General features: G+C 43.8%; 1 protein-coding gene across 1 annotated transcript in view; it reads left to right on the forward strand.

Moving 5' to 3' along the window:
• The window catches only part of itgb5 (integrin, beta 5), a 123,628-nt gene that overhangs the window by 103,063 nt on the left and 6,702 nt on the right, over positions 1-13,863 (forward strand). Inside the window, exons 11-13 of the mRNA XM_078228209.1 lie at positions 2,812-3,034; positions 8,004-8,104; positions 12,470-12,589. Of these exons, the coding sequence (XP_078084335.1) occupies positions 2,812-3,034; positions 8,004-8,104; positions 12,470-12,589 (444 nt within the window). The remainder of the gene's footprint in view (positions 1-2,811; positions 3,035-8,003; positions 8,105-12,469; positions 12,590-13,863) is intronic.

Here is a 13,863-nt window from a genome sequence, read left to right on the forward strand (position 1 = left end):
CACTCGTGTTTTCTTTCCCCCTTCATCCAAATTGCTCTGCTTTGAGCAGGCATGCATGTTGGGCCTGCCCCACTCATGATTCTTCAGCAGCTTGCTGCAGCCTAAACAGTGCCAACAAAGAAAGGTAGGTTCCTGCAGAGCCAGCAGGAGCAACAGGCTTGTCTCTCATTCCTCTCCAGGAACTGACATCAAGGCTACTGCTGGTGAAGCAGCTGGTCCAAAACGTAGTTCAGACAAGCCGCCTGTGGAGATGTGACAGGCGTCAGCAGCTCACCCATCATCATTTAGATGCATACGAAGAAGCAATTTCTCGTGATCCTCAGACATATGTCCCCTGCTGCAGGCTTCATTTCCTGATTCCATTTGGTGCCAAACATTTTTAATTTGTTTTTGGGATGTGCATGTCACTGGAAAGACCATCATTTATTGCCCATCCGTAATTGCCTTTGAGAAGGTGGTGGTGAGCTGCACTTGAACCGCTGCCATCCACGTGCTGTAGCTACACCTGCAGTGCTGTTAGGGAGGACGTTCCAGGATTTGACCCAGTGACAATGGAATTTGCAGATGGTGGTGTTATCACTTGCCGGCTGCCTTTGCTCTTCTTGGTGTTAGAAGCGACAGCTGGGATTTTTGATTTTTCCTGATATCGGCAAAGGCCAATGTGGGTAGGGAAAGAGACGTTGAAGCTGCCAAGCGCAATGGCAGCTTTCCCCATATTATAGTGCAGCACTTCAGGGAAAAAAACGTATACTCATGGGTTCCATGATGTATCGCTGGTTGGGTGGCCACTGCTTCACCTGCCCCACCAGTAACTTACACAGCCGAGGATCAGGGCACCAATTTTAAATGGTGGCCCAGTGCAGAGCAAACAAACCAGTTCAGCCTGCAATCTCCTCTGGCACTATTCAGGCACTGCCCAAGCACTACCCAGGGTTATCACCCCTCCCCCCATCCCCCTCATGCACATACACACACACTATTGAATTTCTGGGCTCAGCAAAGAATGAATCATGAGGCCAGAGAGAACGTTGCATAAGAGGTCATAGGGAGCGGATGTGGGGGGCATATTTTGGCATTTGTGGCATGAGGGGCCATAAGGGGTTGGTGGAGGTTCATGAGGTGACCTGGGGTATCGAGAGTGGATGGGTGAGAGTTAGAGTGCCGTACCTTTTTCATTATAACTGGGTTGAAGTTCCACAATGCCAAGGCAGGCCTTTTTAACAGCCCACCTTGGCACCCAGCATCCGCTGTGGCTGCTTCTGAACTCTTTCCTGGCCCGACTGCAGACCACAGTCCCTCCCTCCCTTCCACTGTGAAAATCCCATCTTTCTTGCCACTTTCTCCCATGGTGGGTGAGCTGAGCTGGGTATTTTCCCAACTCACCTTGAGGATGAAAATCCATCGCAGTGTTTCAGGTCAATGTACTGACAGAAGGTTAGCAACCTGAAACATTAACTCAGTGTCTCTCTCCACGGATGCAGAGTGACCTGGCTGAATTTTCCATTTTGACAGTATACTTGGTATCTGCAGCTGTGGGCTGATTCCAGGCAGATTTTCAAGGCTGGAGGTTATTTAACAAATTGAGGTGGACATCCATTGGGATTCCCACCTCTTCAGACACGTCTGTCTCTTAGGAAAGAGGTGTGACATTGTTGCTGCTAGCTTTATGAACTTGGAGTTGCGGAACATGACTGGATTCCCCCTGAGCAGCTGAAAACCAAATCAAGTTTCAGCTAACGTCTTTAAAATTTTGGGAGCATGTTTGACCATCCCAAGATCAATTACACTCTTCTTTGGCATAGTATTGTTTCTGGAGGAGCATGCATGCATTTCTAGTATCCATAATTAAGCAGATGTTGAGTACAGAGAGGCATATTTTAGATCACAGTCAGCATTTGAAACTTAAATGAAGCTGAGTGAGGGGCTGCCAGTGGCTCAGTTGGTAGTGCACACTGAAACACAAGATTCTGGGTTTAAGGGCTTGATCACATCTGACACTCCAGTGCATTACAGAGGGAGCATTTCTCTATCAGAGGGAAGCTGCATCTGCCTACTTGGGTGGATATAAAATATCCCACGTCATTATTTCGAAGAAGATCAGGAGAATTATCCCCAGTGTCCTGAGCAATGTTTATCCCTCGGTGCTCAGCTCAAAAAATAATAATAAACATATTAATGTGAGGAACAGAATAGAATGGCTGGACCCATCTGACTGTTAAGTTTATCAACGGAGACCTTTCAAGCCACTTGGATGCCTTTCTCAGGGATGTTAATTTTGTGCAGATTGCATCAGATGTAAATGTTGCCTTCTCATAAGCCAGAATCCACCCATGGTTGATTACAGTGTCAGTGACTGAAGATATAGTAACATTCAAAATGCCACTGGCAGAAGCTTTTTATACTTTTCAGCAGCAGAGTGTTGTGTGGCAAAACCACCTCATGAGGTGTATTGGGAGCAATGAACGCAGTCTTATTTGTATATCCTGGTGTTGCTAAAATCGGAGCTGATGTCAGTGAACGTGCAATTGTATAAATCCAGCCACTGTTAACATTTGGGTCAAGGTCACAGACAAGTATGGGAATAACCATTTTTGTCTGTGAATTTATCATAAATCTCCTTCAGTTAAGTAAGTTCCCTCTTAACATCTTTCAAGAATAGCTTTGAACACCTGCATACCCATTGCCCGGTCAATACTCGCCATGCTATGACATTGTCACTGGTGTCAAGTGTTCCTCTTAACACTTATTCCTTCTGTCAGGGTAATTATTAACCGGAGTAGAATATTTCACACTGTCCTCTTGTCTTCTCAGGGCACGGAGAGTGCAACTGTGGTGAATGCAAGTGTCATGCCAGCTGGATTGGGGACAACTGCAACTGTTCGACAGAAATGGACTCGTGTCTCTCAGATGATGGTCAAATTTGCAGTGGCAGAGGAAGCTGTGCTTGTGGCCAGTGTTCGTGCACTGAACCTGGAGCATTTGGGGATACCTGTGAGAAGTGTCCGACCTGCCCTGATGCCTGTGGCATGAAAAGGTATAGATCAAACCTATTCAGTCTGTTTAGTCAAATATGCAAGTTCTTTGTGTTTGCTATAGTTAAAGGAATGTTGGGTTTGAACACTTATTAAATCAAAAGGCCCAGCTAGATACGGACAAATCCAAATTGGGCAGATATTACTTCTACTTTTTGCTTCACAATTTCTACTACATTTTGATAGTGTAAAACGTTTGTTTTAGCTTGCTCAAGGAAAACAAAATCTGTAAATACTAATAACAAATTGTGCTTTGTAGCCCTGGATGACCTGGTAAGGAGATATATGAGATACAGTCAGAATCGGAGCGGGTGGGACTGGAAAATTCGGAGAGCAGCCAAAATCTGACTTTGGACAAGCATTTTCTGGTGGGACCCAAAAATCCTGCCCATCATGTTATGTAATAGTGAACTATACAGTTCAGCAGATCTAACTTTCATCCACAGTTTGTGTTTAATTTGCTGTCCTCAGCTGAGCAGCTAAAGGTGCCAAAATACCTCTATAAGCTAGCTAGAATGAATCCAACCAACTGATAATGGAGGGATCCTCAATGTGAAGGTCAAACTTCAACTCCACAAGGGCTGTACGGTGGCCATTCCTACCTATGCTGTCATGGACAGATGCATCTGGCAGGCAGGTCGGTAAGGAAGTGGTCAAGTATGTTTCCCCCTTTTGTTGGCAGACATAGTTTAGCAGCTTTGTCCTTTAGATCTCAGCCAGTTCAGTCTGTAATATGTTCCCACTCTTGGTGATGGACATTGAAATCCCCCCATCCAAAGTTCATTCTGCACCCTTGCCACTCTCAGTGCTTCCTCAAAGTGCTATTCAACATGGCTGAGTCTGTCATTGTCATTTCTGGTGCCTAGGTTGATGCCAGGTGATGTATCTGGTTTCATTTCTTATTGACTTTCTAGCAGTTTAATACAACTGAGTGGCTTGTTAGGTTATTGCAAAGGGCATTTAAGAGTCAAACACATTGCTGTGGATCTGGAGTAGGGCAGGGCAGGTCAACAGAGCAGATTTCCTTCTCTAAAAGGACATTAATGAACCTGATAGGTTCTTACAACAATTGACAATGTCATCATTAGATCTTTAATTCCACATTTTTATTGATTCAGTTCAAATTCCACCATCTGCTGTGGTGGGATTTGAACCCAGGTCTCCAGAGCATTACCTTCGATCTTTGGATTACAAGCCCAAACCATTTTGCTACCACCTCATCCAAGGAAGGGTTAAATAATACCTCCTGGCACAGGACTCCATATCTACAGATCTTTGTTGGAGCACGGCTGAGGAATGTGAAGCAGTCCACTCATCACAAACTTCCCGAAATTGCCCCAAAATAGGGAGCAACCTGACATTTATCACAAGAGCTACATACAAGATTATGAATAGATGAGCTCACCTCCCTAAAACATTCTTTGTTCTGGGCTTCAGACTTGTTCCACCCACTTCTCAAGGCCTGGAGCTTTACATTAGGCTGACACTGGATAAGTCATAATCGGCAGTGAGAGCAGCACTATTGTGCCTAACGCATTTGCAATCTGATCCCACTATTGTACATGATCTCTATAATGCTTTTATCGGGGTTTGGGAAAGATGCCTAAAGGGTGGCATTGATTGACATTAAGGCCTTTTAGATGGTTTCTTAATTTCACAACTGTGATGGAAGAATTGGAGGGCAGTGCTTTGCCAGATTTATTTTTCATGTATAGAGTTCGGAATAAATGAACATAAGCTTCAACTTTGACTGTGCGTTAGCCAGATTGTTATATCACACTAATTGATTCCCAGCACTAGTCACGTCCAGTGAAGGAGGGTCATCTGTTTTTGAGTTTTGCTCATTATAAATTAATAGTTATTTAAAGATGCTGTTCTGCTGCTTGGGGTGAATGGCCTTCAGGGTTCCCCTAATCGACCTTCAGAACTTTGGCAGAAGTCCATTTACACCACCACAAGGTCAACTAGGAAGGGCAGAACATGTCCGTCTTGCCAGCTTTAAGTGCGACAAGATCAGATTTGCCTCAGCTACTGGAGGATTTTGTCTTCAGTTTTAATGTTGTGCCTCCAGCTACACCCTATGCAGGTGTAGAAGTAATTTCCTACTGCTGCAGATAGCATTAGAGTCCAAGCATGAGGCAGTAAATTTCGGGGAAAGAAGCAAAAAATGCAGATGTACTCTCAATAGAAAGGTGGAGATGAAGAGGGAGACTTAAGTTTGAATAACTAATTACCTGAAAGTGTGAGAACAAACAAGTAAAGGCATAGCCATAATATTGCAGCTTTGAGTGTCCCATTACAGAAAGTCATAGAGAGTCTATTCATTCCTGGTAATGCCACAGATGGAAAGCTATCATTAGGCTCAGAAACTTTAAATTTCAGACTGTTCTCCCTGAAGCAGTGAAGCCAAAGAAAAGATTTCATACAAAAGATTCTAAAATGATTAAGGGGTTCGATGGGGATAATGGTTCCTCTGGCTGGGAAGTCAGTGATATGGGGAGAAAAATTGTCACCAAGAAAGAAGAGGGTGGGCTGAAAGGATATTTCTTTACAGAGAATTGTAAAAGCATGGAATGCTTTGTAACAGGGCAAATTGACTTCAATGGAATGAAAATTGTTCAGAATGTGTTGCTGTTATCATTGTGTACCGGTGTATAAAGCAAATTTCACTACCAGTCTTTAGAATGGTGATAATTGGCCAGAATGGCCGGGGAGTGGCAATCACAGTTAGATTGTCACTCTAGTGCTTTTTACTTACCTTGGTCGGGAGCTACATGTTTCTTGCCCAAACCTTTGATCCAGGCCTGCCGATAAATGTGCAGTGCAGCGAGTTCCCCATGCCTTCAGTGCAAGGCAGCAGTGTCGGGGGAAGTGAAGCTATTTCACTTGAAGAAAAGCTATGTGCCATTACAGCACTGTTTGCAAGCCACAAGGAGCTGGAGTACTTCCCTTCAGCTTCCCAAATTTCACTCCCCTTCCTCCGCCACCCCAATCAGCCTCACACCCCATACAGAGAGTCTCACAGCTGGGGATCTGAACCCTCTGGATTGAGGATTGAACTTACAAGCACATGTAATCTTTTCCTGCAGGCTGTGACATGCTCCAGAGTTCTCCCTGCAAAACTGGAAGCCAAACTGATCAATCAGGCTGACCTCTGGGTGGGGTGACTGTCAAGGAGAAAAGATTTACACTGTAAAGTACAAAATCTGGCCTATTTTGAATTGATTTAACATTGTCACATGTATTGGGATACATAGAACATAGAAAGCCACAGCACAAACAGGCCCTTCGGCCCACAGGTTGCGCCGATCACATCCCCACCTCTAGGCCTATCTATAGCCCTCAATCCCATTAAATCCCATGTACTCATCCAGAAGTCTCTTAAAAGACCCCAACGAGTTTGCCTCCACCACCACCGACGTCAGCCGATTCCACTCACCCACCACCCTCTGAGTGAAAAACTTACCCCTGACATCTCCTCTGTACCTACCCCCCAGCACCTTAAACCTGTGTCCTCTCGTAGCAACCATTTCAGCCCTTGGAAATAGCCTCTGAGAGTCTACCCTATCCAGACCTCTCAACATCTTGTAAACCTCTATCAGGTCACCTCTCATCCTTCGTCTCTCCAGGGAGAAGAGACCAAGCTCCCTCAACCTATCCTCATAAGGCATGCCCCCCAATCCAGGCAACATCCTTGTAAATCTCCTCTGCACCCTTTCAATGGCTTCAACATCTTTCCTGTAATGAGGTGACCAGAACTGCGCGCAGTACTCCAAGTGGGGTCTAACCAGGGTCCTATAAAGCTGCAGCATTATCTCCCGACTCCTAAACTCAATCCCTCGATTAATGAAGGCCAGTACGCCGTACGCCTTCTTGACCGCATCCTCCACCTGCGAGGCCGATTTAAGAGTCCTATGGACCCGGACCCCAAGGTCCTTCTGATCCTCTACACTGCTAAGAATGGTACCCTTCATATTATATTGCTGCTTCATCCCATTGGATCTGCCAAAATGGATCACCACACACTTATCCGGGTTGAAGTCCATCTGCCACTTCTCCGCCCAGTCTTGCATTCTGTCTATGTCTCGCTGCAACTTCTGACATCCCTCCAAACTATCCACAACACCACCTACTTTGGTGTCGTCAGCAAACTTACCAACCCATCCCTCCACTTCCTCATCCAGGTCATTTATGAAAAGTGAATTTATGAATACAGTGAAAAGTATTGTTCCTTTCGTGCTACACAGACAAAGCATATCGTTGATAGAGTACATAGGGGAGAAGGAAAGGAGAAAGTGTAGAATATTGTGTTACAGTCACAGCTACAGTGTGGAGAAAGATCAGATTCATATGTGGTAGATCCATTCAAAAGTCTGATGGCAGCAGGGATGAAGCTGTTCTTAGAGTCGGTTAATACGTGATCTTAGAATTTTGTATGTTTTTCCCGAAGGAAGAAGGTGGAAGAGAGTATGTCCGGGGTGCATTGGGTCCTTGACTATGCTGGCTGCTTTCCGAGGAAGTGGTAGTGTAGACAGAATCAGTGGATGGGAGGCTGGTTTGAGTGATGGATGGGCTAAGTTCACAGCCCTTTGTAGTTTCCTGCAGTCTTGGTCAGAGCAGGAGCCATACCAACCTGTGATACATCCAGAAAGCATGCTTTCTATGGTGCATCTGTAAAAATTGGTGAGAGTCGTAGCGGACATGCCGAATTTCCTTAGCCTCCGACATGAACCATTCTATTAATATCCACATGTTGGTTGTCTTTAATCTGTTTGATACCTGCAATCTCGTCCTATTAGAAGATGCCTGGGCTTAAATTCCAGTACGTACAGGAGTTGTTCTTCTCTCCATTTTGAATATTTGTGTCGAATACAGTACTTCATAAAGCTCTATCTGGCTACTGAGCGCCCTGGTTTATTTTTCATGTTGTGAAAATGAGAAAGAATAATTCTATGTCACTGTTTGTTACAGGGAGTGTATAGAGTGCAGACTGTTTAACTCAGGAAGACTAGCTGACAATCAGACCTGTCAAAAACTCTGCAAAGATGAGATTCTGACAGTGGATGTCCTCAGTAAGTGAAACCTTTCTAACTCCTTTTTAAAAAAAGAAATATGTAATTACTTATAAAGAGTACTGCTGAAAAAATAGACATGCTGTTGAAGCTGTTCATCTTACACTCGTCAGGACAGATGCAAGAATGCTAAATTTCATTACTGCATGAGAAAAGGGTGCTGATTTGTTGGCAAGTGAATTCTGATTGGTCAAGGTGTTGACCGTGGAGAATACACCAGGGAACTGTATCCCCCAAATTCTAGTTTAAATTCAGAAAAAGGCAAATCACCTCTGGTTGAGGCATTGCCATGGCAATGCACTACGGAACCATTGTCCTCCATGCATCGGATACCAGCTGCCAATGTTAAAGTTCTCCCAGGTTATCCCAACTTATTGAAAATCCAGGCCCTTAAGTGGGTACTTAAGGGCTTCATCCCACCACCATGGTATTAACTAGCAGCGAGCAGGGGACTTGTTACCTGGGTTTCCCAGCAACCTTCTTGGCATGTCGCGCTTTAAAAGGTACTATAAGCCCGATCGAGGGACCAGGCATCAGGAAGGGGGGCTCACAGGAAGCTACATCCCCATCCTTGCTGTCAATCCCTGACCCACCTGCCCTCCCAAACCCCTTCCCTTCCTCCTCTCTCTCAACCCCCTTTCTGGGAATCTCATCTTGCCCTTCTTGGAGGATCCTTACCCAATCCTCTGGGTCGGTCGCAGTTCAATACCAGCAGTGGCCACCACTCCCAGTGGTGCTGGCAGTCCTGCAGATCTGCTGCCTTTGATTAGCCAGCAACACTCTGAGGCAGGATTTCTGCCCTGTTGGAGCCTTAATTCAGTGGGAGGCCTAACACTATGCAGGTAATTGTTCATCTCGGAGAAGTGTCAGTCCTCTGGTGGAAAGGCAACAGGGGCTCCCACTCTCCAAGCTGAGGGTGAGATCCACGTAATTACCATTAAATTAAGCCCGTTGTTGCTGATTTTATTCTAATAGAGCAGGATCGCTTTGCATTTCAAAGTAAATTTCAAAGAAAGAATAAGGTTACTGTGCAATAGATGAAAGGGCCAAGACAGAGATGCCAGTACATTCTGTAAGCATGAAGTATAATGGAATATTCTAAAACCAATAATGGATTTATTTAGTTAAGTTAGAGTTCAAATACTTATAACTTTATAAAGGCAACATTTGGAACTAGGTAATCTACATATGTTTATTATATACAGAGTTGGTTGAATAAAACAACTAAGTTTGTTTCACTTCCTGCAGGTTTTTAATTGAAGGGAGCAATTGCTGAAGGTAGTAAATGAATAGTGTTTTGATATGTAGCTATTACTATACTGATTGTTGTATTAGTTAGGTGTCAGAACGTTAGTATCCTCACAATGATATGTAGGAAAATGGTTGAACTACAGTGCAAATTTTACATGAAGATAATGTAAATGAATAGATCAGTAATCTAGCATTTCTTTCTTCCCATTGATTAACTGAGCTGAATTATAAGCTGAGGGCTGGCTCGCCATACCTCAGGGTACATTTCGGGCGGGGTAATCCACCTTTGCTTGTTCGGCTCACAGCACTTTAATTTTTTGCACAGATTGTTTAAAATGTATTTATTAATGTCACAAGTAGGCTTACATTAACACTGCAGTGAAGTTACTGTGAAAATTCCCTAGTCGCCACACACAGACAGTGACCCAAGCTGGGAATTGAACCTGGGTCCCTGGCACTGAGGCAGCAGTGCTAACTACTGTGCCACCGTGCCTTGTCTGTGTTGAATCCCTATTAGATATGTTTGCAGAGCTCTCCTGTAACGTGTATAATCTCTAAGTTCTAATTTTCTAATAAATAGAACCTACTTATAGTTTACCAATCCTGAATGTGTGATTGGTGAATTTGTGTAAGAAGCTAGGATTGCAACGCTGGAATTTTGGATATCACAGGGGAAGCCGCAGACAAGCTTTGATTCAAAGACAAGGGCCAAATATGCATTGAAACGTCTGGAGACAAAGTGCCTCAACAGAAAATGCTACCAGTATTGCACTAGTATTTCCATTTTTGGCTGATTATCACAGAGCTTCCAACCATGCAAGATCTTTGATGGTACATCAAAGTCTACCTGTAAATAGAAAAGTTTGCATAAATCATGAAGGCACATCACAGAGCTTGAAGAACTGTTGGCGATAAAAATGCTGTTGCTGTGCCTTTGAACTGTTTGTCTACATTCCCATAACATGGTTGGGCTTACAGCCCTTCTAACGCATTGTGCTACTCACCTCTTGAATGTAGTTAGGCGTGGTGCCTTAGTGAATGAATCCAAAAGACCTCCTCAGCCAAGTAATTGGAATGCCTCAGTAGTAAAAGAAAATTCAGGAGCATTGACAAATTAATGCAAGTCAGATAGAATCCCCTTTAGCCATCTTCTATTATTTCACAAACTTCTTTCAGTGATTAACTAGAAAAGCATAAACTCTTTATACACACTCCTCCATTGAGCTCAGCTTCACTCTCTATTCTGCAAGAACAATAGCTGCATGATAAATACAAATGCTATGTTTACCCTGATTCTGCATTTGCCATATTATGTATCCCATATTGTTCACCTCTGAATCTGAAGCATACATGCACACATAGTAATTAATTGGATCTGGCCACCTAGGGCCTGATTTTACCATTTTCGTTCTAAGTGCTGAACCTGGGAGCAATTCAGATCCGACTTGGAACTCTGCTTTCAGGCGCCCCCATTAGCACTGAGCCTGAATAAAAAATCATTGGTCCGAATCGCGCTGTGGGCGGGGCTTATTGCGCCTGGAACGATCGGAGCTCTGAACTGCGCATGCGCGGTTAGAAAAAACTTTGAAAAAGCGCACCCGTGTCAGATCACTCCCGAGCCACGGAAAGCAGGAGCGATGGCCCCCACAGACATCACTGTCCCCCTTATCCACCCCAAGCCCCCCCCGTTACCCAGACCGATCACGGCCCCCTGCCCCCCCCCCCCCCCCCCCCACTGATAACCCACAGAGTGGCAGTGGACCTCCTTCTCCCCCCGCCCCCCCCCCCCCCCCCCCCCCCCCCCGCCAGAGATCCATCTGCCTCCCCCTCCCACCAGTGAGCGATCAGCCCCCCCACCGAGATACATCTTATCGCCTCCCCCCCCCCCTCCAGAGAATGATCTGGCCTCACCCCCCCACCCCCAGAGAAACATCTGACCCACCTCCTTGCTCCTCCCTCTCCACCCCTCACCAGAGAATGATCTGGGTCAGAGAGCCATTGGAAGCACTGAACTCGCCTCTGAAGCAGCTGGAGTGCTCGATTCAGACTTTTATTCAGCAGGTCCATTTCGGCGCGATTCCGGATCGGCGAACGCGGTGGTAAAGGGGGAAATGCTGATCAAGGTGGGCGGGCAGTTCATTAATTCAATTTAAATGCATGCAAATGCATTTAAATCATCATTGCGCCCATTTCGGGCGCGAATCGAATCGCAGCCATTCCCGGGTCTCAGTAAAGTGGTCATCAGCCCGGACACGGGCACGGATCGCGTTAATAGCCTCACACCCGACTTTACCACATTTTCGGCGTGGCGCAATGGTAAAATAGGGCCCCAAATTATAGCTTTAAATCCTGACTCCCACCCATTGGCAGTAAGCCATTGCTGTTGTGTCAGCATGAGCAGAGTTTGATTTATGTCCAGTGTTACATTTTCTGTATGGTAGTAAGTCACTCAGAAGGTTTAGCATTGTAAAGAAATTATAAGAATATATATCAAAATGATTACATTATTATAGCGATTGTAATCAGTGTCCTATCTCTAATGATCAGCCAGACAATGGTTTTTGCACCTCGGTTCAGCCATCAAGACAATACTAATACAATTCAAAGGAACTTTATAAAAGGCATACAATGAATAGGAAATGATTAAAGCACAACTTTAGAAGTTGGAACTCTTTAATGGACCAAATCTGCATTTTAAATAAAACTTTTTTTTTGTAGGAAGCCACTGAATTTGATTGAGATTTAAGGTTAGGAAAAAGTTCCTGAATTATGGCATTTCTATTATGGCAGATTTTGTTTCTACATGATACTGCATGCAAGTTCCAAAGTGTACCTTGGAAGCCTCATGAATTTCAGATGTTTGCATAGAAAGTCCGTTTCATGCAAATTTGACAAAACTGCAAAGTTGCACAAAATCTAAAATAGCACCAGCAATACGTAGAAACTTGTAAAAGGAACATTTTTCTTGTTAAGTGTAATTAGATAGCTGATGCCCTTTGGCTCTGCGCTTCACAGAAAATAATAGGGCTTTTCAGCCTGTCCCATTTTGTTGGAGTTGTAGAAGTGGAGCTGGCTCCTATCACTGGCCTAAATATTGTTCCCATCTTTTTCTAGAAACAGATGATCAGGATGCAGTTCTGTGCTTATACAAAACTGAAAATGGCTGTGTCATGAGGTTCACTTATTCAGAACATGTCAGTGGAAAATCTGTCCTTACTGCGCTGAAAGAACCAGGTAAGTATTTTTTTATTTTGTTAACTGTCTCTCTCCCAAGCAGACGCAATCTCGTTTCCTCTCACTCATTCACGCATACTTATGTTCTCACTCTATCACACAACACAGACCCCACATGCTTCTGGTGAATCCTCTGTGTCTCAGTATTTCTTATGCTGTTTTATTATATTGAGTTTGCTGCTAAATATGAAAATACGTCAGGCAGGAAGGTCTGTCATATGTACTATATATAGTGTGTATGTATATAGATATATATAAAAACTGAAAAATAACAGTGGATGTAAATTCATAGCACATCACTACTGTAAAACGACATCTCCTGATCTTCTTTATTCACTTGATTGAACTTTTCCAGAAGTTGCATTGATTCAAATGTCTTTTTTGTTATTCTGCTGTATTTACTGCTTGTGTAATTGATATCATGTGCATTCATTTTGAAAACCTTTCAAATTTAAAAGCAAATAAATATAAAATGATTAATTTTCAGTTTGTTGAATGTCACGGTTCAAAACTTAATTCACGACTTGAGCATGGGATCAAACTTGGCTCAGTGCTGATGAAGTGCTGTTCTTGAAGACACACCCTTGTTTGGGAGGATGTTTAAAAAATCCTATGGCATAGCCGATCCCACAAAAAAGTACATTATTTGATCATCTCTCTCAATGTTGTTCATTAGGTCTTGCAATGTATACAAAAGTACTTGCAAAAGCACAAAAAAACAAATATTTGTGTTGAATTTTCGATATTAGTGTGGAAAATTGTTTGCAGGCATATCTCACTGTGATTTTTTTTGGGCTGTCGTAAGAAGTTAAAAAAATCAATCCGTGCTCTTCCCTGTCTCAATTGATGTATGTCTCAGAGATATCATATGAAAAGGAGCCATAGAACTCTAACCGATTCCTAGTACAATCCACATTTGTGTCATAAGCTAATTTCAGCTCATTATGGGGCAGTACAGTTAGCTTCAGCAGCCATAAATTAAGCAGCTGAAAAGACAGCTGGGGCTTCCAATCTGCAGTGACTCTAGCCGGAAAGTGCCTGCATATGGATGTGAGTTAAGGACAGAAAATAGCTTGGTTCTGTGCCAGGGATCAGTGTTCAGTGATTGCTGAAAGAAGGAACAAGTTATATAATATTCAATTTGTTCAGTGCACACTGTTTACTTTTCAAGCTTGGCTACATGCTTGACCACACATCATCTCGTGCCTCACCAAAACCTCCAAGGGATGGTGGAGCTCTCACTGCCCAGTCCCATCTTCTAACATTTCTACCTT

Source organism: Mustelus asterias, chromosome 14 (assembly GCF_964213995.1).
Source record: "Mustelus asterias chromosome 14, sMusAst1.hap1.1, whole genome shotgun sequence".
Lineage (NCBI taxonomy): Eukaryota > Metazoa > Chordata > Chondrichthyes > Carcharhiniformes > Triakidae > Mustelus > Mustelus asterias.